The sequence below is a fragment of the Manacus candei genome, unplaced genomic scaffold (assembly GCF_025592945.1).
Source record: "Manacus candei isolate 608988 ecotype Guabito, Panama unplaced genomic scaffold, ASM2559294v1 h1tg000056l, whole genome shotgun sequence".
Taxonomy (NCBI): domain Eukaryota; kingdom Metazoa; phylum Chordata; class Aves; order Passeriformes; family Pipridae; genus Manacus; species Manacus candei.
In genome coordinates, this window is record NW_026138104.1 from 5014553 (window position 1) to 5039397 (window position 24845).

The 24845-nt window shown below is 37.2% G+C and overlaps 1 protein-coding gene across 9 annotated transcripts in view; it reads left to right on the plus strand.

Annotated features, from left to right (window-relative positions):
- CACNB2 (calcium voltage-gated channel auxiliary subunit beta 2) overlaps positions 1–24845 on the plus strand; it is a 243561-nt gene that overhangs the window by 185499 nt on the left and 33217 nt on the right. For all 9 annotated transcript variants that reach the window (XM_051802387.1, XM_051802385.1, XM_051802386.1 and 6 more), the window contains 2 exons: positions 19227–19349; positions 23676–23812. In XM_051802387.1, the coding sequence (XP_051658347.1) occupies positions 19227–19349; positions 23676–23812 (260 nt within the window). The remainder of the gene's footprint in view (positions 1–19226; positions 19350–23675; positions 23813–24845) is intronic.

Sequence of the window (24845 nt, forward strand, 5' to 3'; positions counted from 1 at the left end):
TTCATGAACTGCTTATACAGTAGATAGTGAATTGCATTCCCTTACCTTGTTTTCAGCAACAGCCTTTCTCATGCCGTAACCAAGGTTGGGAAGAAGCATCTCTCCTAACAGTTTTAGTGGAAATATCTGCTACAGCCCCTGAACTGTCTTGTTGACTAAGATCCTGTATAGTATCTTCTTAAATAATTAATTAATGGGCATACTATCTGTTCAATTTTGTATTTTATCTGAATTAAACAGGAGGGTGAGAAGAGGCATTTTATGCCCCGTGTGGAGGGATGAGCCTCCTAGGAGACGGAGCTGCAGCCGCCAGGAGCCACTGCTATGGGGGTACATTTGGAGAGCAGCACCACACAACAGCCACTCCGCCTTGTCCCCTCAGACAGCAGCTAGCTGTGCTCTGGGCTCCCTCCTTTGTCACCTTGCTGTTCCAAAACTATTACCTTGTTGAAAAGGTGGTGTAAAACCAAGACCGATCCTGCCAATTTTAATTTACCAGGGAATCACATTAACTTCTGTTTTCCTGCCAAGCTAGCAAACTGAGTTCAGTAAGGTTGTTCAGTGTTGGCAGGATGTCCTAACACTGCAACCACAGTATTTAGCTCAAAACCTGCAATTATTTTCCATCCTCTCCGAAACCAGGGAGCCAGGAGGAAGGACAGATATGATACTGAATGGAAAGCAATAGTCAGTGAGAGCACTGCAGTGGTCAGTGAGATTTCTGAGGAACAGGATTGCCAGAGTCACAGAGAGCAGACAGATTGGAAACACTGAAGCTGGGTTGGGTACTGGAGGGGAATTGTGTCTTTTCCCCACACAGCCTGTCAGCAAGGGAAGCAACAGAGGTTTTGGCTGCTGCTTTGCCCTAGGCTGAAGGAATGGGGTCAGAACAGTGAAATCCAGGAGGCACTTGGGAACTTGTGTAAGCTGCAGAAAGGTCTATGAGGGCTAAGAAGATGCCTGTAGTTAAAGCTGGAGACATCCTGGGTGTCCTGTTGGGAAGAGAGAAGATATTCTTTGTGAAGGGGCTGCAGTGTTCTTTTCGAGGACAAGAACTAGTGAAGTGCATAGGAGTGGCAGACCCGAACTGCTATATTTTCATTGCTGTCTTCATTTATGTCTTCTATCTGGTAGCACAGTTACCCTGTATGTAGGTTACCTGTAAAGATGACAGAAAAATCATGTCTTCTGTAGCATACGTTAAAAAAAAATCGGATAAGTCGCAGGTTGTTTTGCTATAATGTTAAGATATTGTCATATTGTCTGTTCAGGGGATACCCTTTATCCTCTACTTCAGAGACTTGAGTTACTCGTGAATGTTCTCGTTTTCCTCTATATGCAAAGTAAAGAGTAGCAATTTCTAAGCCTCAGAAGATTTTATTCCTTTCCTTCATATGCATTGCCCATTTACAGAAATGCTATGTCTGGCTTAACATGCAAGTTTACTTTCCTGGCCTTTTGGCCTTTTTCTATTCTTGGTACTGGGTACAAGTTTTTGTATCATGAGCTTAATTGTTTTTTTCTTTAAAGTCAGACATTGATAGCTTGGACTTCATTCAACCAGTCTTATATGTGTAAGATGAAGAAGCAAACAAGTCATATACCAGCGTGATAAAAGAGATAATTTACAATTTGGAAAAAAAAAAAAAAAGTAAAATCTTCACAATACTTGAAGCAGTTCATGAACTACTGATGGGAGAGAAATGACAAGGCAAGGGAGTCTAGTGGTTTGTGAGGTTATGGGAAGTGAAAGCTAGTCAGCTGCCATTACCCTCTGCTTGACCACTTTGATATGGTGAACAAAAAGGTTAAAGGTTTCATGTTGTTTGCTTCTTCCCTCTTCCTTCTGGGAACAGTTGCGTCCCTTTTCTTGGCTGGATCAGCAGTAATGTCCTGACCTCATGAGGCATTTTCCCAGGAATTAAAGTCCCCTCCCTCTGTTCCTTGCCCTCCTGCATCCCATGGGATGGTGCTTCTCTCAGCAGTCTGACTAAATAGCCCCCTCAGAGAAGAAGGATGTGTCTCCCAAGGTCTTTTCACTGGGGTGGTAGGATTTTCTCTTTCCAGAAAAGAAACAGTATTTATAATGAAGGATCTGTTAGAAGCTTGTCTCTGCTATGCTTTTAAAGGCTCTAAGCTTTTCCTAAGCCTCTCAAGGGTTACTGGGTCAGCTACAGCTTCTGCTTCCTGAGGAATTCATTGGTTAGTTTTGATGTTAATGGTTCAAATCTGGTATAACGTACTAAGCCAGTGAAAGGCAGCATGTTCTTCACTGCTTGGAACAGGGGTGAAAAACACTCTCAGGTGGCTTGAAAAAACACAGTTTTTCCACATAATGTCTGAATGTTATCTTTTGTAGAGTTTAATGTTTAACTGAATTTGATATTTAGGATAATAAATGCAGTTTGTAGACCCCGGATCCTTTTTCATACTGAATTTCTCTTTATTGAGGCTGTACTGTTACTGGACTACCACCAAGGGAAAGCAGTTCCCCAGTGCTACCATTAAACATTCTTTTTCTGTGACTTTGGCTTTTGGTTAATCACAGAGTGTGGTGGACATTTGTGTTTTGGTCACACTGGTTACACGTATTTTGCTTTTACCTGCTCACCTATCACCACAAAACTTAAGCATACTTGCTATGTGTAAGACTTCTACTCCCTCTATCAAATTTGTGTGAAAAACTGAAAACCACTGGCTGCAGAGGTCATGGTGTGTGGGATGACCGCTTGGGCAAGCACCAGAGCACAGTCTCACTCACCTTAGAGTACGATGCCATGAGCCTCATTCTCTTGGGCACGCAGTCCCAAGGAAAGTATCAGGACTCAAGTCTCAGGAACACTTTTCCTCTGGTTTATTGCTTTCCTGTAATTCCAGTGGTACTGATGCTCAGAGTAAAGAAAAATAAAGTCTCAATACAAAAACCAACATAAACCAAATGTCCTCTTATGCCTCCTGAAATCAGAGCTGAACTGTAAAAAAAGGGGAATACTTCCAGCTTAAATTCTGTTTATAACTTTTACCTTTGACTTGCTACATAAAATGAGAATACATAAAAGTAATCAGTTTACAGTTGTAACTGATGAGAAGAGTTACTTGGTGTTTGTTTTGTAGCTCCAATCACAAAAGTGCAAACAGCTGGAAAAGATAGAATTTATATGGAAATTTTTTTTAATTTTTTTTTTTTTTTTATAGAACAAAAAATCCCAATCCAGTACATAGGATGACAAACTTGCTGCCTAAGCAGCAGCTATCTGCTTCTGGCCTGGCAGCACAACCAGGGCCAGCCCTGCCACTCAGGGCTGTGTTTGCCAGGGTTCCTTGTTTCCTGCCACCTTGCTGCAGTGCTGCAGTCAAGGAGGATGGAAGCATGACAAAAATGTGTAACTGAGGCCTGACAACTCTCCATCAAAATGCCTCAGCTACTTTAGGAACTGCACTTCATTATGACACTGAATTTTTTTTCTGGTCACTTACCAGATTTTCCTTCCTCTCTGTGACCCTTAGGTCTGTCACATAAACATTTTGGCAAGAAGGTCTGCCAAGCCACATAGAGCAAGTGACACAGATAGTGAACAGTTTTGCACTTGGATGTTCTTGTGACCTTCCTTTAGCACTTGTCACAACAGTTGAAGGTGACGTGTGGTACAGATGAAAAAGAAGGAGGGGGAATGAATTTTAAAATATATTTTGAGCAATAGGCTTGCTCAGGTGTCCTTGCTTTGCTGGCTGCTGTGCTTTTGTTGACTGGGGAGAGCTGCGTTGTAATCACATCAGAGGTAAAGCTAAAGGCCAGATCTAGCACTACTTCTACTGATTTTCTCCATGGGCAGTGCTGAGATGCGGGGTGGTGCTAGCTCCTGTGCTGGGGCTGCGTCCAGTGACCCAGCAAGCTCAGTCGACTGCTGCTCAAAGACAAGTGGCAGAACAGCATCCTATCAATTTCTCTTCTAACACGCTCTTTCACAGCTTAAGCTGTCTCACTCCTTCTCTCTTCTTTGCCTTTTTCTTTATTTATTTTTCCTCTGTGACAGTTTTGTCAGTCTTCAGGGTGTTTTAAATGCCACATTTCTGGGGGGTGTAAAAAGCTTTGAATGAGTGAATTCTAACACTTCACTGTCTGACCTATGGAGGCCAATCACTGGTTACCTGACCCTCTGTGCTGACTTCCAAGCAGCAGACAAATGAACAAAATGCCCTCTGGAGTACCACCTTGTTCACGTCTCTTGTCCTTTTCTCTGCCTGTTTCTTGGGAGAGTGGGTGTTGAAATCACTGCACTACCAGAAGACTAGGATTGGGACCAGCCTGGGAGTAGCAATACCTTAGACTTTTCTCTCTGTGCTTTAGGTTTTGAGGGTTGACTCTGTGGGAAAGTCTGAATATCGATGTTAAATTCTTGGTAATGTCCTTTGGGCTCAGCAGTCCAGGATGTTTGGCTGTTTTTCTGGCTCCTCTGAGCTTCCATCGCCTGACATACTTTCTACTTTTTTTCTGTCTTTTTGTAATCTTTATGCTCACAGATAGGCCTGCCACCATTGTAGTTGGCTTGATCTGTCTTTCTTCCATGCAAACATGGGCAGCCTCCTTATTGTGAGGGATTAAAGGGTGCTTTACAGGCCACTTTTGTGCACTTTCTGTATCTCAGTAAATTGCTACCTGGCCCGACCTGCTATAGGTGACTTCTGCTCTGAGTAAGGTTGCTCTTTTTTTTAAGGCTTGTTTTCTGCCTAGCAACTTATTAACTTTTTTAGTTGAATAAACCCCACTTTGTTTCTTGTAGGATCTAAGAAAAATAAATCTTTCCTTCTTGCCTGGTCATCTTCCATGGTGTGCTGTCTTTCACACATTTATGACAGTCACTTCTAATTGTGATCCAATTCTTCAATCCTGCCATTAAGACATTGAGTCAGTTAAACATTTCTTTCTTACAAAGTTGATGAGTTTCTGGCCATCTGCAGCTTTCCTGATTAAATTGTGCTCTATTTGTCGTTTAGATTATTCTTCCAGTTTAGTAAGACAGTGTTGCAGACTTGCTGCTTTCTTCCACAGCTGAATCACAGAATATTGTGAGTTGGAAGGGACCCACAAAGATCATTGAGTCCAACTCTTAAGTGAATGGCCCATGCAGAGATTGAATTCAGCATACTCTAACCAACTGAGCTAATCTCGGGGTCTTTTAGTTTCCCTCAGTTCAGTATTTGTAAATTTAAGAAGGACATTTTGTCTCTCATCATCCAGATAGGTAAAGGAAATTCTGAATAGTAATGGACAAGAAATACAAAGCTGCAGAATATCAATTAATTTGTTTTTCATATTTCATAGCAACTGTTAACTTTTCCAATCCATTGTGCAGTCCCCTTACTTTAGCATTAGTTTTAAAAATTGCTTGTGAGACAAGAGGAGCAAAGTTCAGAGCATCAGTCAGTCCAGCAGAGAGAGGGTTCTCTACCATCTGTGTATTCTCCTATGGAAAGAATTAGGGCTGTGTGACGTATTTTGTTACAGAGACTTTCCTTGTTATCTTTGCTTTCTCTGCATAAGCTATTTTTTTTGTTAATGTGATTTTTCTAGAAACTGAAGCTAGCTCAACTGTTTTTCCATTTGTCTTAGTCCTTTTTTCTTTATTACTATGCTTCAAAAATTGCCAGAGCAAAATATGCTATACCTGGAGGTTTATTAAACCTCTGTCTCACTTCTGGTTTTCTTTGTATACCCTTAATTTTTATTCCTTCATAATCAGGGTGAAGTTTAGACTTTTCTCTTGGGTGCGGTAACTCTTTTCTTGATCTATTTTTACTATTAGTATAAATTAAAAGCAGGAGGAAAAACATTTTTATTATTACTATTTGAATATAATTCTATGCTGATTTTTCCCTTTTGTTGATTCTGTTATATTAATATAATTTCCCCTTTAATATACTTTCCTAAATTTCAGGTTATGAACTTTCCATCTTTTTTCATATTGGTTAATTTGTGCTTGTACCCTTAATATTATTTCACTGAGGACCTGTCACTTTCCTGAACTATTTTTTTCCCTGAGAATTGCTTCCCATAGGAAGCACTTATACTTGAGAATACACTGAAAGTGTAATAAAATCTGCTTTCCTGGAGACCATTGTATTCATTCTCCTATTATCAGTCTTTCCTCATTGTCGGTGAGTTTTTCCAATTCCTGATCATTTGTTTCTTTCCACTTTCATGTTTTAAACAGTTTCTACCAACTGATTAGAAGCAAACCTAGAACAGCCCCCTTTATTTTGTTTCACCTCCTTGTGGCTTCCAGCACATTCAAACGGGTTACTCTTGCCCTTCTTGGTTCCATTCTCCATAAATGTCTACATAGTTTAAATATAGCATTAAGACAATGAACTATCCTTATATAATTGTTAATTATTCAAATAAAACCCTTATTATCTTCTTTAGACTTGATTGCTTATAATGTGTCTCTTTCATGTATCTTCCTTGGCTTGTTTGGTTGGTTTTTTCCTAATGTTATCCTTAAATCAAAGAGTTTCGATGGTCTGTCCCGTAGTGCATTGTGAACTTCAGAGAAGGCCTATGTATTTGTTGGTTTAGGAAGCATACTTCTTCTCCAATCCAGGAAATGCTATCTTCTTCGTGTAAACTCTGATTGTGCAATTATCACATAACTGTTTTGCTAATTAGACATGATTGCTGTTGTGCAGTGGACTTCCACTTCTTTCCACCACCATGTCGGTGAGAATAAAAAGTGACAACAAAAATTTTGTGTAAATTGTTTGGTGATACATAAGCAGAAGAATAATTGTCTTTGTTTTTTAACTGGATGCTGGTTAATTAGATACATCTGTATTGTTTCATGTGAAACCAATCTTTACAAACCCACCATGATACCATACACTCTTAAATAAGCTATTTTACAGTGAATATTTAAAAACTTAAGCACATGTTGCATTAGAGTAATATGAAAATTGCAAAGCTGTGTAAAGTTACTATTGTGTTCATATTTATTCATTTTAAGTAATTTTTATTCTCATTATGCAGAAAAGGATTCATTTTAGATGAAAACGAGTAAAACACGTTTTTGTCTCCCAATGTCTGACTCAAAAACTGACACAGCCACGAAAACATATACTAGACATTTTTACTTTGATATCGATCAACCAATTTTAAAAGTTTTTCATGCTAGTAACGAAGAATATTTCTTCGGGACGAAATACAAATGTAAAAAAGCTTGAAATGTATTATTTAAATAATAACTACTGACTTTATTGTCTTTCCATTCTCCATATCTTGCAAAAAGTTTTTATTCACAAAAAGCATAATGTTTTGACAGCATTGCAGCTTAATATTCTACTCTTAAGCTTCACTCCAGTTTCTTAATTTCTTTAAGTAAATATGGAAATATAATATGTCTATTAATAAAACTCATTTAAATTTAAAAAAATATAAAGAGCAGAATTCTACCATCTGTTGTCCTGTATCCCTGGTGCCACTTTGTGCACATGGGTTATGTCATAATAGCCATTTACATGGCATACAACGGCATGTATGCATTGAGGGTGTTGAGGCACACTGGCATGCACAGAGCTGTATCACCAGGTCCATAGTTGGTGACATACATCAACTCTTTACAGGGAAAGGTACTTCAGGGGGAAAAACAAGAAAAAACAGGGGAGAGGAAGAGAAAAAAGGCAAGGAGAGCCTTGGCCAGCTGGAGAAAGAAGTGATGAGATCCCCTGCTGAGTGTCCTCGTCCTCTGGGCGTTCTCCCCTCTACCGTATGAGGCAGTGAGAGAGAAACTAGATTTTGGATTTCTCTGATATAAACTAGACCCTACAAAATAAAGGGCAAGACAGTTCGGGGGTTGGAGGGGAGAAGGGCTGATTCTCAGGCTCTTGACAGTCACTTGCCAGGAGAACCTGGTGATGACATGTAAAACAACAGGTGATGACATGTAAAGCCTTGTGTAATGTTGAGTGTGTAAATGGCAGCTGCTTATGAACGAGACACCAGCATGTGTAATACCTGTTGTCTGTGGATAAAACAGCTTGTGCAGATAGGCAGGTGTATCATACAGGGTGGATTCCCTGGTAAGACTGATCACAGGCAGCTCCGCTTGCTTTGGTTCAGCCTGAGGAACTGTGTCCCTGCATACCCACAGAAAATTCAGTCCACTAAGCCAAAGAAAGTAGAGTAAATTAAAAACGTCTAGAAACCCAAATTAGACTTCTTACTGCCACTTTGCATTTTAATGCCATGTCTCTTTTTCTTAGAAAATAGTTACAATTCTTTGTCATTTTATTTTATGCTTTTATAATAACTCTTGCTGCATCCAGCCTGGAATGAAACCTCAACAGTTCTACGCTATAATAAGAGTAAGGTTTATTGCCAGCTAATGTTTCATCTGCTGGCTAGATGACTAGCTGTGCACCAGCTGTATAATATATTCTGTAAGGATATCATCATCACAGCACTTCACTCTTACATCTCATACACCCACCAGGAAACACGTTTTATCTTGTGCTCTGAGCACAAATGGGATGTCTTAAGGAAAAGTAAGTAAGAATATTAGGAAATATTAAAGAGAAGTAATTCTGGTTTTATCTCATTACTGTGAGATAATGTTTTTGGAAAGGAATGAGATGAGAGCTCTCTTAAGTCTGTAGGTGCTGATGATGGGCTGCTCTTGGCACAGCTCAGATGCAGAGTGGCCCAAAGCCTGGCTTTTAGCTGTCCTTTTGTTGGCTTCTCTCCTACATGGTTCTGCCTGGTTTCTGGCTTATGTCAGAGAACCCCTAGTACTACTCTAGCTTAATTCTAAATCTTTGGAGGATTTTTTTCTGGCAAAAAGGGGTCTCCAGAACATATGAACAAGACCATGACTCTTCTTGTACCAGGGCAGGAGAATTGCAGTGCAACAGCAGCTCTGTTGGTACTAAACTTCCTGGGAACTCTTCCCTTCAAAGAGAAGGGGAAGGGGAAAGTGCTCAGTGGTTTCCCAGATGTGCACAGGCACAGTGATAGTCAGGCTGAGGACTCAAAAATTGCCCTTTTGCTTAAAGCACAAAAGGAGGATTACAACAGATACAGGAGAATCATAATAGATAAAGTTGGTGATGTAGAATTTATTCTTCTTATGTTTGTCATTCTGCCAAAATTATGATATTTGGCCTAATATTTTATATGATTCTTATAAGCTTTATGTAAATTTTATTTAAACAAAACAACAAAAAAGGGACAAATTTTAGATAAAATTGTTTTAGATAAAACTGTTTCTCTTTCTTTTAGATAGCTCTAGTTCCCCAGACTCATGGTTGTTCTGCTTTTAGCAAATATTTGAAGAGCAGAGCCAAACTGTGCCACAATTCTAGTCCTCTGCCTCTTACAAAATATTAAACCATTTGCAGTCTGTCAGTTCTGTGATGGAAGTTGCAATGATTTTTTGGCATTGGATATAGAGATTTCAGTCGTACTGATGGTGTTTGAAAACGTCAGTGTGACAATAGAAATGCATTGCCTGAGTGATCTTTTTGTTGTTTGTTTTAATTAAATGTGGAAAATTGCACATGCACACATAATTAAATAGAAAAACCTACAAACTGTATGTAATGTCAGGTGCTCTAAAGCTAGAAAATGACAGATGTAAAGTGGTTTATGCTACCTTAGCTTTCCTGTGCTATATATAATGTCTATAATGCTATAGACATTACTGTATAGTCTGATTACATTTAATAACTAGTTGTTGATTGTTTTGTTTCTCCTTTCTTGTCTAGGGATTGGTTCATTAGTTCCCTGCTTGGGGGATAGAGAGAGGCAAAAAGTTATTCATGCCATTTTAAAAAGAGATAAATCATACCTTAGTGACCACTTGCTTTTCTCTTTTGAACTGAGGGAGCCTCACTCTTTAGTGGCAAAAATTAATCCATTGGAGGGGTGTAGGATGCTATAGAGAGCTTCTTGAGTTTTGCACATTCCTGATTTGTTGTAAGGAGGGATCCCTCCTGCATGCAAGTAAGATATAGTACGTATTGCTCTCTACAACCACCTGAAAGAATGTTGACCTCTTCTCCCAGGCAGCTAGTGACAGGACAAGAGGAAAAACAGCCTCAAGGTGTGCCAGGGGAGATTCGGGTTGGACATTAGGAAGAATTTTTTGGAATGGGCTACCCAGGGAGGTAGTGAAGTCACTGTCCCAGGACTTGTTCAAGAAACGACTGGTCGTGGCACTGAGTGCCATGGTTCAGTTGATAGGTGGTGTTCGGTCAAAGGTTGGACTCAGTGATCTTGTACATCTTTTCCAACATTAATGGTTTCATGATTCTATGATTCTATAGTACTGAGCTGAGGGAAAATATAGCATTGTGAAGTTAATGGTTGAGCTATAATACTATACATATTGAGGGCTAAGGTAAAGATACCACAACCATTCCCCAGAGTTAAAGGTAGCCCCATTTTCACTTTTCCTAAGTCTGAGATGTTCAACTTTTCAAGTTTTAACAAATATTCATTTACCACAGCTTTAAATATTTGTGTTTCTGTGCTCTGTGTTTCTGTAATCTGTATCTGGGCTGTAAGGGAGATTTGCAGTTGAGATTCCATTTGAATTTATAAATGAGAAGTATCTCAGATAGTGCAAGACCTACACAAACAATAGATAACTCAGGTGAGGGATAGGATAACATAAGCTATGGCTATAAAATGTAATTATGTGAAATGGGCAGGAGCATTGAGTCAGCTATGGTGTGTATCATGTCCTCATATACCTTCTCAGTTTTAGTTCTGCATATAAGTTAACAGCTAATAGAACATTTGACTTTTGCGACTCTAAAATATCATCCTTGGAACCTATATTCATATAATTCCTGGAAATAGAGCAGTCTAGCTACAAAATGTATGTTTTGAACAGAGGAAGAATTTTTCAGTATTCTTTCTTAAAAGAAAACACTTAACATATTCTGTAAAAGTGAGACATTGTAATAAATATTAACCTTTGGCTGTAGCAACCATAAAGACTTTCTCATACATTTGAAAAAATAAGCTGCAAAATTATTTAAATATTGGAACCAGCAATAAAACTTGCATGCATAATACTGAATTAAGAAACATTTTCAGCAATGCAGCATTTTCTCAAGAGCTTTTGATAATAGTATCTACGTTTTTAACCAACCACTGCATTGCTGATTAATTTAGTGTTTACTTTAGCTTGCTGTGTCACAGATTTATGCTTTTCCTGGAGAATATTTGTTTGTGAATAGCCTGAAAATGTTACTGCAGATCTTTTCTCTATGTGAACCTCAGTTTAGCCAAAAAGTTAAGATCTACTAAAATGCTGTCTCATATGCTCAAAATGTCTCATAAGCATAAAATATCTTCATTTTGACATTGAAAAAAAGAACTTGAAATCCCAGCGCAGTATTTTTATTGCAAATGACAGTTTTCATCTGCTGGCTTTTGCTGCCAGAATAAGCATGTTTTCAGCAAGCACAAACAGACTTTTTCAGCTGTGCCTGTTTCCAGCGGTTCCTGTTAACTCCTCAAGTGGGTGGTACTGAAGAGCCACCTTTCTGGCACACTTGCATGCAGACAACACATGGCCACCATTGAGTTTTGGCATTATGCTCTAATAAAAAAAAAGACCCTGCTCATATGAGAAAGCTCGGTGTGCGTCAGTAAAGCTATTTCAGTCTTTGCTGCCTCCTGAGCTGAATGTAAACCGACATCGGTGACTCTATTAAAATACGATTTCGCAAAAGGAAGTAGGAAACTTGACTTTCAAGCTGTGTGTGAAGATGAGCTAAAATAGTAACAAAAGTATCTCTAGAGAGTACTAGAGGACAAAAAAAAATTTCCTCTGAAGTCTACCTATTGTTAAGAAAAAATGAATCTGGCAGACTCTCTTTTGTACCAGCTGGATGTGTTAAATTTTCTTTCTCTTTAGCACTGAAACCAGGCTTTGCTGTAGGAGGGATTCCAAGGAACTAGAAGGATTCAGAGATTTCCTCAGAAAATTTCACCAGTGGGCCTCAATCCTAAGGAAAATCACACTTAGGCTTCAAAAGCTGTTTCCATGCAGCAACACTTATAGCTTGCCCAGAGTCCAAGAGGAGGGCTGATCATGGCAGTGGCTGGTGTAATGGTCACGTCTCCTTCCTGGGTGCTCGTACAGGGTGGTACACATTGGTGTCAGGCACCAGAGCACCAGTTGTGACAATTCCTAGGCAAGAATTTGGTGAGCCAACCCTTTGTAAGGTAATGGCTAGGCACAGTTCACCTTGCCCTAATTTTGGAAACAGGTGAGAAAATGCACTCAGATCAAATAACTTCCTGTCTGACCACTTCTCTCCCAATCCTTCAAGAGATATCCATGCTATCAAAAGCCTTAATAATTCAGGAGAGTTTGAATGTCATTCTACCATTGTTGTGCCTAGGCTGCTACTTATTAACTACAAGTGTATTGTGTTTTGCTCTCCCACTGTACTTTTCAGCTCCTTCATTTTGTTGGAAGTGCTGAATAGAGCACAAATCTTCTTTTTAGACCTCTTACACTTAGAACTGGAAATTGGTGATTTCTACTAGTAATAACACTTCATTTTGCATGTACTAGAGTATATAATCAAGTATTTGTTATCCATTATAGATTGTTATGTCCCTCACTCATTGATACGTGAGAGAATTATAGTTACTTCATGTTTTTTCACCATCACAGTTGGAGCAGGATGCACAGAGAGGTTGCACTGTCTGTTCTTGGAGGTGCTCAAGACTCACTTGGTCACTGCCCTGAGCAGCCTGATGTAACCAGTCCTGTTTTGGGCAGGGAGATCTGTTTTGGACTAGGTGACACCAGAGGCCCCTTCCTGCTTCAATTATTCTGTGGTTCTGGCTTGCTATCAGACTTGTTTGGTATATGCACCCACACTAATAAAAGAAAACCTGATCTTTCTTGGGATGTCAAATTATTGATCCCTGCTTTTAGTGACAGCAGCTGCGTATACTCTAGTTTTCAGTTGGGACATCCATGAATTGTCGTTGCTTCCTTAGCAATGAACAGATGTTATTGTTAGAGACTGGACAATTACTTATCTGTAATGAGGCTCCAGCAATAATCAGCATTTAGAACAAAAATTACCTGTGAATTGTCTATGTTCTCAGGTGGGTTTTATTATTGTTTCATGTGTAACAGATGTATAAATTAATGTACAAAATAAAAAGGTAAAATAGGACAGTTATTATTTTTGCTTTTGCATTCTCAAGCTACTTTTGTGACAGTATATATTTCACAACATTGTAAATTTCTTTAGTAATGAAAATCGTAATTCTCTAAAACATATAGGTTTTGAACTATTTCTGCTTTATACATCTGACTCTCTGTCATTAGCAGGGTAAAATACAGTGACATGCTTTTAACACAGCAGTCGTTAGGTCATCAGAGTGCTATTGATCTTTGTCCTGTGTGAAGTATTAATATTGTTTATGGCTCAAATACTGTGTGCAGGGCTACTCTGTGGAAATAGTGCCAAACATAGGTCATCATTTGTCATATTTGCTCCCTACCAAGACTGCTAATGAAAAGTTTAGTAGCAATAATCACTTTTCCTGAGCTGAAAGAAATGGCATGGCATTTTAAATTTTCATGAGTTCAAACCTGCTAGTGGTTTCATAGAGACCCATTATATTCATTACCCAAGAGAAAAATAATTCCTTGCTTTCTGAATAAGGTTACATGCATCTGTGAAAAGTGGATAGGGTGAAGGATGAGTAGCTTTATGTAGAAGTAGGGAAGGAGTGGACTTGCTTTGAGATACATTTTCTGAACTTTAACACAGATGCCAACTTTGACAAGCATTTTGTCAAAATGGTTACTGTAGTACTTTTTTGAGTCAGTTCTTGCCTTTGTAAAGATATATTCTGATTTCATATAAACTGGTGTAAATACAGAAGGGCCTTTACTGTGAGAATGATGGAATAGAGAAAGAAATGAGATCGATCAGAGATCCTAGATCAAGCCCAGGTGTATGAAAATGGTTTGGAGAATGCTGTCATCAGTTTTTCTACATCTCGGTAGTATATGGGGAATAGAGATACCTCAATTATGAAGCAAAATTCCCAAAATTAGTGGCCATGAGGGAGATGACCTGTTGTGTGAGCAAATTCTGTGTCAAAAAATTTGTCATCTTGGCTGGGATCCACTGCCTGCGCTTGGTTTATGGCACAGAATAAAATATCTGAAATTAGTTATAGGAAAAAGGATCCTGTTATGTTTTAAGTACATTACTAGAAAAGAGATTGTATTATGTTGCTGTGCTGTTGAGTGAAATATTTCTCAAATACAAATTCAACGAAGCAGGTGCAAAGTTGTTTAAACTGACAAATTGACTGAGACAGGTACAATGTGCAAATGCTTGTGTATGCATTCAATATGAGTTAGTCATAACACAAGAGTGAGGGAACATAAGTAATAAAGTATAATAATACTGCAAATAGTATGGACTTAGTAATGAGGTTAGTATGAAGATGTATAAAGTAAATATAACTTGTAAAGGAAGAAGTGAGATCCAGATAGAAAAAGATTAAATTGACTAAGGTCACTCTAGACTCACTTTAATTTGTGTTGGTTGTCAAAGTGTAAGCCAAAGATGGTTTAACAGTTGGTGAATACAGTTTTGTTGATTTATATTCTGAGTTTAAATTGGAAGCTGAAACTGGTTCATGAAGAACCCCATTCCAGAGTGTGTTCCCTGCTACCCTAGTGGTACAGATGATGGTAATGTTCATGTCTGGTTGTTTTCCTTGTGGGTTTTTTCAGTCTGTTGAATGTTGTACTTTTACAGGAGAAAAAAAGAAAAACAAAGTGGAAGTGTTCATTCTGAAGATATATGAATTTCTCCAGGCTACTTTGTTTCTCTAGAGAGACATGAAATGTTAAACTCTTTAACATCTCAGAGCATCTGTCCTTGTAGTCCAGTCTGTGGATTAACTGAGTGCTAAACTGTCATCCCATTTTCATATAAATTTAGAGAATGAACAGAAAGTGCTTAACTGTTTTGACCCAATCTAATTTTAGAACTGTAGGATATGTAACCAAATTCTAGATATATTTTAAAGTATACATATGCATATGTGAAAAAAAATTACTTCTTTTTCATCAGACCCTAATTACGTAACAACTGAACTTTTTTAGTTCAAGACAATGTAGTTCAGGAAAACTAGTTAATTTGACAGTTCTGGGAAAACTTCAGAATTATTTATTTATGTAAAAAGACTAGAATTTAACTTCTATAAATTAATTAGTTTTAAATATTCAATTAGATGAAGTATTGTAGTCTAATCCCATGATAATTCAGTCTCCCTTTCTACCAGTATGACAAGTATCTAAAATGGGACATTCCATTTCTGGGAATATCTGCAGCTCAATGTTCTGTTTTGTTTTTCTGCTCATAGAAATTAATTTTTTGATGGCAGAAAATGACAGAGGAGTTTTACCTGTTACTTTTTTTTCATATTAAGATAGTTCTGGAGTAGTTTCTATTTTATTCTTTTTCTTGGATAACCAGGTGTTGTCTTCTAACAGGAAATTTTAGATCACTTCTAAGAAGTATGTCAAGGACACTAACTTACTGAAGATGTCTATTTGTTGCAATGCTGCAAAGATTTTAAAGTCAGTAGTCAGCCTAAAGTCTTTCATCCACTGATACTATTAGGAGTAAGTAACAACACTTGAGCAATTTTTTATATTTGCTAGAGGATACAGAAATTGTGAGAATGGATAAGCAAGCATAGTGTCCCTACTATCAGTGTTAGGCACAGATTGTTCCGCAATATTTCAGTTCTTGTTCTGAGATATATTTCTACAATGACAGTTTCCTATGCTTTACAAAATTATCTTTCTTAATAACACCAAATTATTTATTTGATGAGGTACTATTTGATACTAAGAATTGTTTAGAACATTTGACAATTTAATGCTTATTGATATCTGTATTTTCAGTGTTGAAATTTGTAATAGCATAGAAAGCATCACCTCTGTTGGTCTGTAATTTTTACATTCAGGAAGGTTTTCGGGTTTTGTGTGAATATTAAAAACCAGTAACTTATGCTATCTTTTATTTTTAAGGAAGATACGTGATATTGCTGAATTCAGTGCCTGTGTGACAACTTCTTTGTGGCATGTCTAGTTCTATAGTAGTTTGGTATCTTTTAGGTAAGGTAAATGAGCGGTAGTAATAGTGAGAGAATTGTAAAGGAGATGAATAAGACAAATTTGAGTTGCTAGGAAGTGGACATACCTGTTGCATCAACAATGCAAGATTTTTTAATTGATGTGGAGAAATCACCAAAATTTATTTTTGGATGATCACTTTCATAAATGCCCATTTTCAGAAATGTAATCATGAATGCATAATCATATCATGGTGCCCTTCTAACAGTTTATCTGGTTACAACAAGGTTAACTCACCAAGGATTTATTGTTTACATACCTTTCTCTTATACTGATGTCCAGAAATTTGTGTTAAGTGCCTAAACTCCTTTTGCAACACACTGGAAAAGATCAGGGTATGAGAAAGATGCCCAACACAATGAGCTAAGACAGCTCTTAGTTTTTTATTGTGTTTATATATATTCATATATATATGTGTATATATATATATATTACATATATTTTTATATATGTGTATATATATATATATATAAACTATGGCTATCATCTTCTAACATAGTATGATAGCTAATAAATACATCTACTAAACTCATCTAAACCAGTTGCCTTTTGTTATATGTTTTTCTACTTTTTTTTTCTGTTAATGGGTAAATCTGATTGGCCTATCTGTTGTATAAACATATTTTTAAAAATATTATTTGTGATTTGAACTTTTTTTCTCTTGCATGGTAAAAATATAATCAAGTTGTTTATATAACCTATATCCATTGAGTAACATACGGAGCATGTTTCAACAGCAATAGGATTTTCCTTGATGGAAGAAAACAGACTTTAAAAATTATTGTCTGTTTATTTCATTATTGTGTTTCATGTATTACTCTAATTTTTTTTAATTAATTTTTTTCCTAGAACAGGTTACCTGGAAAAAAAAGCCATTGACTATTTGCAATGTTCTATTTGTGGTTAAGCAGCAAGAGAGATAGTCAACGCTTGAGATGTGTTATTTCAACCTGTAAATATATTCACCTGTAATTCATTTTTTAATCTACCATTGGCTTTCTGGTTTAAATAAGTGTCTGTTTAAATCATAGAATCATAGAATCATCATGGATGGAAAAATCCTCTATGATCATTGAGTCCAACGATTAATGTAGTGGTGACACTTTCAGTTTTTAGAGCCCTTCTACCCAAATCTTTCCTAAGATTCTTAAGATTTTTTTCACTGATTCACTTCTGCAGGACACAGAGACTCTCTTGACCCCACTGTTATGAAAGAGCTTTCTAAATTAGAAAGCCTTCCTAGAATGTGCTCATAGATGTAATTGTCTGTTTGTGGTAGTTCATTCAAATACAGGCCTATTTAAGGAGTTTTAAAGTCTGCTTTATTGGGACCCTGTGGGTTTTACAGCACATTAGACCTAAATGAAGCAATAAAGGGATCCTTCTCTCCATTTATTTCCAACTGTCCTTTCCAGGCTAGGTGGCATCATCCTACCTTTAGAATTATTTATGTATCTCCCTCATTATTTTATAATGTATTTTAATGTGGCAGGTCTCCGTTCTCTGGCACCATGTGAGTAATCGTGGGTAGAGCAGGCAGGGATTTTTAGTAATCAGAAAAATAGAGAATGATTTTTGTTTTCAGGTATTCATGTTTGCTGTCATGAAGTAGGGGGTGCATTTTCATAACTTCTACGTTGAGAAGAAAGGGAAGAAATTCCTTACATAGGAAATGAGATTTATTTTTTTGCTTGTCAGCTCAGCAAAATACCATACTTTTTGCCAAGCTGAAGTGATGATGGATACCAACTAATAAAGCTAAAATTGTCGTCTGGTAGAAGTTTTACTATATTTTAAGATGAAGAGTTATGTCATGCCTTCCTCAATCACTTGTGAGCACCTCTGAGACTTAGTTCAACATTTTAAAGAATGTTTTACCAGCTTTAATGTATAGGCACTTCAGACTAGATAATAAGTGTGGTGTGGAGAATTCTGGGATGGGCTGAAGGTTTAGCCTAGGGTAGGACAATGGTGGGTCCTAGGGATACTGTGTGATATCCTTTGTTGGGAGACCAAGGTCAAGGTGGTGTTTAGCATAGAATAAAGCAGAATAAGTTCTCCTGTATTCTGGTTGTACCTTTGAGAGGAGGAAGCCCTCCATAGGTACAATCTGAGCTGATCTGGACAGCAGCTTTTATTACCATACCTGTGCAGAAAAGTGTTCAACACCAGTGGTACTTGGAAGGAGAAGGTGGAAGGCAGGGCTGGGGGCCATTGGGGGCGCTGACTTTTCCAGCAACTACTTCTTGAAAACAAAACTTGGGAAAATCCTCTAAACTCACTGATGTAGCAGTAAAAGTTATAGAAAGAATTATGAGAATGAGCAAATCTCTCTGTGGTTGGTATTTAATTATGACATGACAATCTTGGGGCACATTGCTGTGCTCCAAGAATGGCTTGCAGTGAGATGACTTGCATAGGGGTCACTAACAGCTGCTGGCACCTCTTCTCCAAATTTGTATTTTCCCTGAACAGTACATGAGGGCTGAGGCTGAGAGGGCTTCACTAATGGCAGCCTTAGCAATGAGGCTGAAGTGACCAGCACGTGGGGGCCCAGAAAAGAAAGGTATGGAGGGAACAACATGGTGCAATGCTGTGCTCCCCTTGGCATGCCTTTTTCAGCCCCAGTGTCCCTGGGGCTGTAGGCTTTGTAGCTCTTGGAACCCTACCTCTTATGGCAGGCCCAAGCACAGAACTCCAAGCAGAACTGCAAACTAAGCATATTATATGGATCACCAACTGAATTGTAGTTTCTAATTACTGACTTGACTTACTCAAATTAATTCAGAGCTCTATCACTTTCTAAAACTCTGTATTCTATGAAATGTGTTGATATTAAATAACTGGTATCAGTAAACGTGATTCTTCTTTATGTTTTGCATGGATGCAATGAGAGTTCTCTGTAACTATTATGATTTTAAAAGGACAACTTACAGAATTTTTCTGTGTATATGTTTGTGTATATGTTTGTAAATAAATATATGTTCGCAAGGGAAGTCTTCAGGCTGTTTATCTTTTCTTTTGCAGTCAAAACCTGTTGCATTTGCAGTTCGGACAAATGTTGGGTACAGTGCAGCTCATGATGACGATGTTCCAGTCCCAGGCATGGCCATCTCATTTGAGGCTAAAGATTTTCTTCATGTTAAAGAAGTAAGTAAAACCAGAGGAGTAAGTGAATCTCTCTTTAAGGGTATATTTGAGTAACAGTGTTACTATTTCACAATGCTGATAACACTTCACATTGTTAAAGCACTTTTCAAATGTTATTTAAATAAGGTAACAGTGTATCAGGAATTGAATGTTCTTTTAAATGCTATCCTCCTACAAGCAAAGACACAAATTCCTTAAAATCAAATTAATGAAGTTCAGAAAGCAAGCACTTTTCTTGTCTAGTAAAAGTCCCTTATTTATAGCTTTAAAAGTGTGTGTCTGACTATTCAAAGATAAAATATTTGTGGTTTTTTTCTAACCTAGTACTATGAGGGTTCATTGTGATTCAACAGTCCAGGGTTTCTTCTCTTTTGTTTGTGTGATTGCATCTCAGTTAACTCCAAAATCCTCAGGTCTCTTTTTTTTTCTTTGAAGTTAATTCCCTGGCACAGACAATATTTTAAGTTACATGCTGGAGAACTGGTATGATGTTTCAAGATGATAGCAACTTTCATAAAAGGTGCTTTGAGTTTGCTGCATTGGCTTTCTTTTCCTGTAGTTTGGCTTTGAAAAGTTTGAATTTTAACATTTTCAAACACCAAGAGTAATTTTATTTCTTTGTTCCTTGCAAGACAATCCCAAAGAAATAACTTGGTAACTTTACCATGCAGGCCCTCCTCTGCAGCGTGCCACTGCCTTCTGAATCATTCCCTCATTGTTTGAGGTTCCCAGCTTCTATTCATGTTCCATTGGGTTTTGTTTCAAAATGGTCTATCTGGAAATGGAAATTTATAACTAAAGAACTAGAAAGTTAACTTAAGGTTGATAGCATCCTAACCATGCATGTGAAATTATGGCTTTGCCCCATTTTAGACTATCAAAAAATCCCTCAATAGTTATGATAGATGATGCACAGTGATTCTGGTAGTGCAAGTGCTTTGCAGAAGCAAGAAACATTCCTAATACAGAGGTAGAAATACAGGTGGACAGAGACTACAGAAACACAAGAAACGGACTTCTAGTGCCTTCATACTGATGACTAATGGTCAAAATTTTCCATGTATAGTAAACATGCAAAAAGGGGATACTTTTGGTTCAGATTGTATATAGTGAAGGAAATATGTTTTCTGTCTGATAGTAGTGTGAAAGAATTGCTCTGTTCTGTCCTATAATAGAAGTAGAGATGAGAAGGCACAGAGTTCTGGCAAAAGAAAACCATCATCATTCTCCAGTGAGTCTTGAAGCACTGGAAAATATGGCTCAGTTTGGTTAGATCAAATGATTTTCTGTAGTCATCTATTCCATCTTACTTCAGATGAAGTGGTAATCTCAGACTTTACATCAAGTGTTTTCTCTGTTTCCATATGAACCAGAAACACAGTGTTAGCAGTTTTGTGTTAAAGTTTATGCTTTTTTCCTCACAGCACAACTTAGTCTCAGATGTACAGACACCTGGGAGAGCATCAGGATAAAAAATTTCTCTGAACTTTTCTGAATCTCCAAAAATACCTTGAAAGGAAGCTTAGCTTAGCTGAGTTGTAATATCTGTGGCCACATGTAGCACTGAGAGATGGAAAAATAGATTAAAATGTTGTTGCAGTCTCAGGTGTAATAGAAGAGGAACTCTGTGCGAATAGCCTTTAAAACTGCCTGGTTTTCTCTCTAAACTGTCAAGGAAGGTTGGCTGCCTAGCAGTGCTAGGCCAGAGATGGGCTGGGAACGGGACCCTGTGACCGGGTCCAGGTGCACCACTGGAATGGAAAAGCAGGGAAGGATCTGCAAGAAGTCAGACTTGGACTCTCTGGTTCCATGTTTGGCAGCAGCTGTTGTGTCTGGATGGGTTGAACCTCCCCAGAAGGGTGCTCCAAGCAGCAGCCCCTTTCCTGCATAGTTCTGTCCTCCCCCTCCATCTTCCATGGCCATGTCCTGCTCGCTCTTCAGGGCTCTGTATCCCAACAGATATTGCTCCTTCAGTAGTTTTGGTGCTCCCTGTAGTTAATGCTGGGAGAACTGAAATGTCCAAACTTCAATGATTTATGCAGATTAAAAATAAAAAAACATATGTGACAATAAAATGAAGTATTGCTTTTATATTTTATACCTAACTTGTCGCTAGAAATAAAGAAACCTGAGTTAATGTCCAATAAGTTTTGCCTGTGTAATGATGCCATACTGGACCAATGCTGTCCTCTTCTTGTCCCTGAGGACTGTTCACTAATTTCTGCTGCTGAGAGGGCTCAAGAAAGAAAAAACTCAGTTCAAAATGTACATGGACAATGGTGAAAAGTATTGCAGTGATTATGTATGAGGGAAATTTATTTTCATTATTAGGTTACATTCATTAAAACTAAGTGGACATAAAGATGAAGGATTCCTTCCTGCATGAAGAGATGTGTGCTTCGTCATGGTCACTTCTGAATATTTTGAGGCTTTAATTCATGGTCATAATTTTGCTTTGCATTTAATTCATACTTTGTGTTTCCCTTGGCACTCCAAGCGCAGGTGAATTACAGAAAATCACTCACCCTGGCCAGCACTTTGGGAGCTGGACACCTCACTACCAAGATTTCCATTGTTGCTTTTTAAAATTAGGAAGTATTATGTATGGTATTATCTACTTATAAAAGTATCTTATATTCCTTTTCATATACTGACACAGCATTTAGCTTTGAGACTTTGCAAAAGTGAATTCCACATGCTCTTATTTTTATATGAAGAAAAAATTTCTATGTATTTAACATTTCTATAACTTCAAATAAAATTAACGTTGTTATGTAGTAATCTGTTGTACTGTAGGACAGCATAAAATAATAGCGGCTGTTCAAATTGTAATTTAATGGTGGTTTTTAATTATCTGTCTCCTCCTTTTACCAAGTTGATGATTTAGTTAGCATTTTGCAATGAAAGGTTATAATTTTAATAATATGTTTCAGTCTAATACATCTTTGAGAAACTGCTATTCCAGATTAGCTCCCTATCAAATGCTGGTGTTCTTACTCATAAAGGTATCCCATTGGATGAATATTACAGATCTCCTTATATATTATGTGCTTAAAAGTGCTTTTATTTTAATCTCTATTTTTTTTGTGAGCTAAATATCTTACAGTTGGTTTCAAACCTCACAAGATTTCTATAGTTGCCAAAATGAAAGATAATACCGCAATTTAGGTTGTGTATCAATGATCCACCAATGATGTATTCATGGTGAAATTAATTCCTTTGTGTGGGAGCCCACACATTTTACATGTTTTATTCCTAACTGTACACTTGTTAAAGCTACTTAATAAATAATTAAAAAAGCACTATAATATTTACATTAAGAGCTTCAAATTCAAGAAGGCAACTTTTTTCACATTCAGATGTTCTTCTGCAGTTTCATAAATAATCCAAATTATCTAAAATTCATATTTGGTGGTAGTTATTCCTATGGAACACTGAGAGTATTGCATGTGGGGCCATATAAAAGGGTGACCTATTCTCATCCAAAAATGGTGAATAAATAATAATGGAAAAAGGAAATAGTTTTGCTCTTCAGACCTCTGAAAAATAAAAAACCTCCTCCCCAACCCCCTTGTGTGTGTATGAATAAATGTATTGAATTAGAGTAGTCATTATCTCATATTACATAGAGCTGAAATTCAGTTAATTGGACTACTTGTGGATTTGTATAATTGTAAGGGTTTTTTAGTTATCTAAAGATATCCATTCCTTCTGGATCTATCATAGTTTATGATGCAGATCACATGAGCTATATGCAGTAGAGCATATATGAGCAGCAGAATTTGGTCATATGTCAGATTTTGGTGACTTTGGAGGAGTGGGGGAGTTTGAGAAGCAGTATTTTTTAATTTGAATAGGGAACTGAATATAATGGAATAAAACCAATAGATTATTACAGAGTCATAAAAATTGTAGCAGTAGGTCAGAGTAGATCAGAAGAAGTCTCTGATGTTCTCCAAGGAGAACCATGAAGGGAAAACAAAAGCAACTTTCCTGTATGAGGGAAAATACTGGGAAGCAAGAAAAAATAAAGATGGTGAAATGGGTGGAAACAAAAACCAGAAAGAAACATAAAGTCTATAAAGGAAGGTTTCTGCTTAAGCACTGTGGATTTTAATAATTTAAAAGGAATAACTATTTTAATGTATTTCTGAATGTTACCACAATTCTTCACTGCTGTAATAGCATAGCAGAGTGATTAAGTGCAGGGAAGAATTAAAAAAAATGACATAGCTGCAAATTAAAACTAATAACAAAATTATCCCAGATCTAGTAATTTCTCAGTATGTTACTTTTTTCTTTTTTTTTTTTTTTTCTAATCTGTAGAAATTTAATAATGACTGGTGGATAGGACGATTGGTAAAAGAAGGCTGTGAAATAGGATTCATACCAAGTCCAGTCAAACTAGAAAACATGAGGCTGCAGCATGAACAAAAGGCAAAACAAGGAAAATTCTACTCCAGGTAATAACAAGAAATCACTAAAAATAGTAGCATTGTCTGTGAAACAACTTGGAAATTAGTGCTATGTATTGTTCATATGTATGATTAATTATCGTAAATGGCAGTTACAAGCACTTTGAAATAATGAAGGAGTTAATATATAATTGGTTATACGTTATTATAGAATATATAACATATTTTACATGTTAAAATATTAATTCATAAGACACCTAATGTCGTTGCTATTTTAGAGAAAAAGTAGATATTTAAATTGTTGATCTGTGGTGGCCTACAATGGAAGTTGGTCCATTTTTTTCATAAAGTATTTGCTAATATAACTTTCAGTTCGTACATTTACAATGTACATGCACAATTTTTGACTTAAAAAATAATTTATCTAAATTCTGTAGCATTTGTTACTTGTTTTCATGATCTTGCTATTTATAAGTCGTTTTAAAGCTCGTTTTATAAATTAGAGAAAATGTTAAGATGAATTTATTTGTAAGCCAAAGCCAGTGCCCATTAGTTCTTAGGGGAAAAAATGGTCTTGTCAAATTCATTGCCTACAAATACAGCTTTTAAAACCACTACATTTTATGATGGAAATGTCATGTCAAGTAATTTGTTATGTCTGACTGCAACCATCATTACATAAGAAAAAGAGTCAGTATCTATGTATTGAACAATACTGCAAGATAATAATAATGCCATCTTTGCTGTAGAATTCTTAATAAAGTAGCTTTCCAGTAACACATGTAGAAGCAAATACCAATTGTTAACCTGTAGGTATATAGGAAACAAATATTTTCAGTGTATCTGAGTGGGACAGACCTTGAACTGGACTAGAAACAATTTGGGAAGCCAAAAATGCTTTCCAAAAATGCCCATCCTCAACAGGAAGGGCTGGAGTGTTTGAAGAGCATGTCTGTGTTAGGAGGACACCACGATTCCGCAGCACTCAGCTGCATTTGCCAGCTGTGAAATGCCTTTCCCATGCGTGTGCTGTCCTCAGCAGAAGCATGCTGGGGTCCTTATTCCTCCTGGGACACTTCTG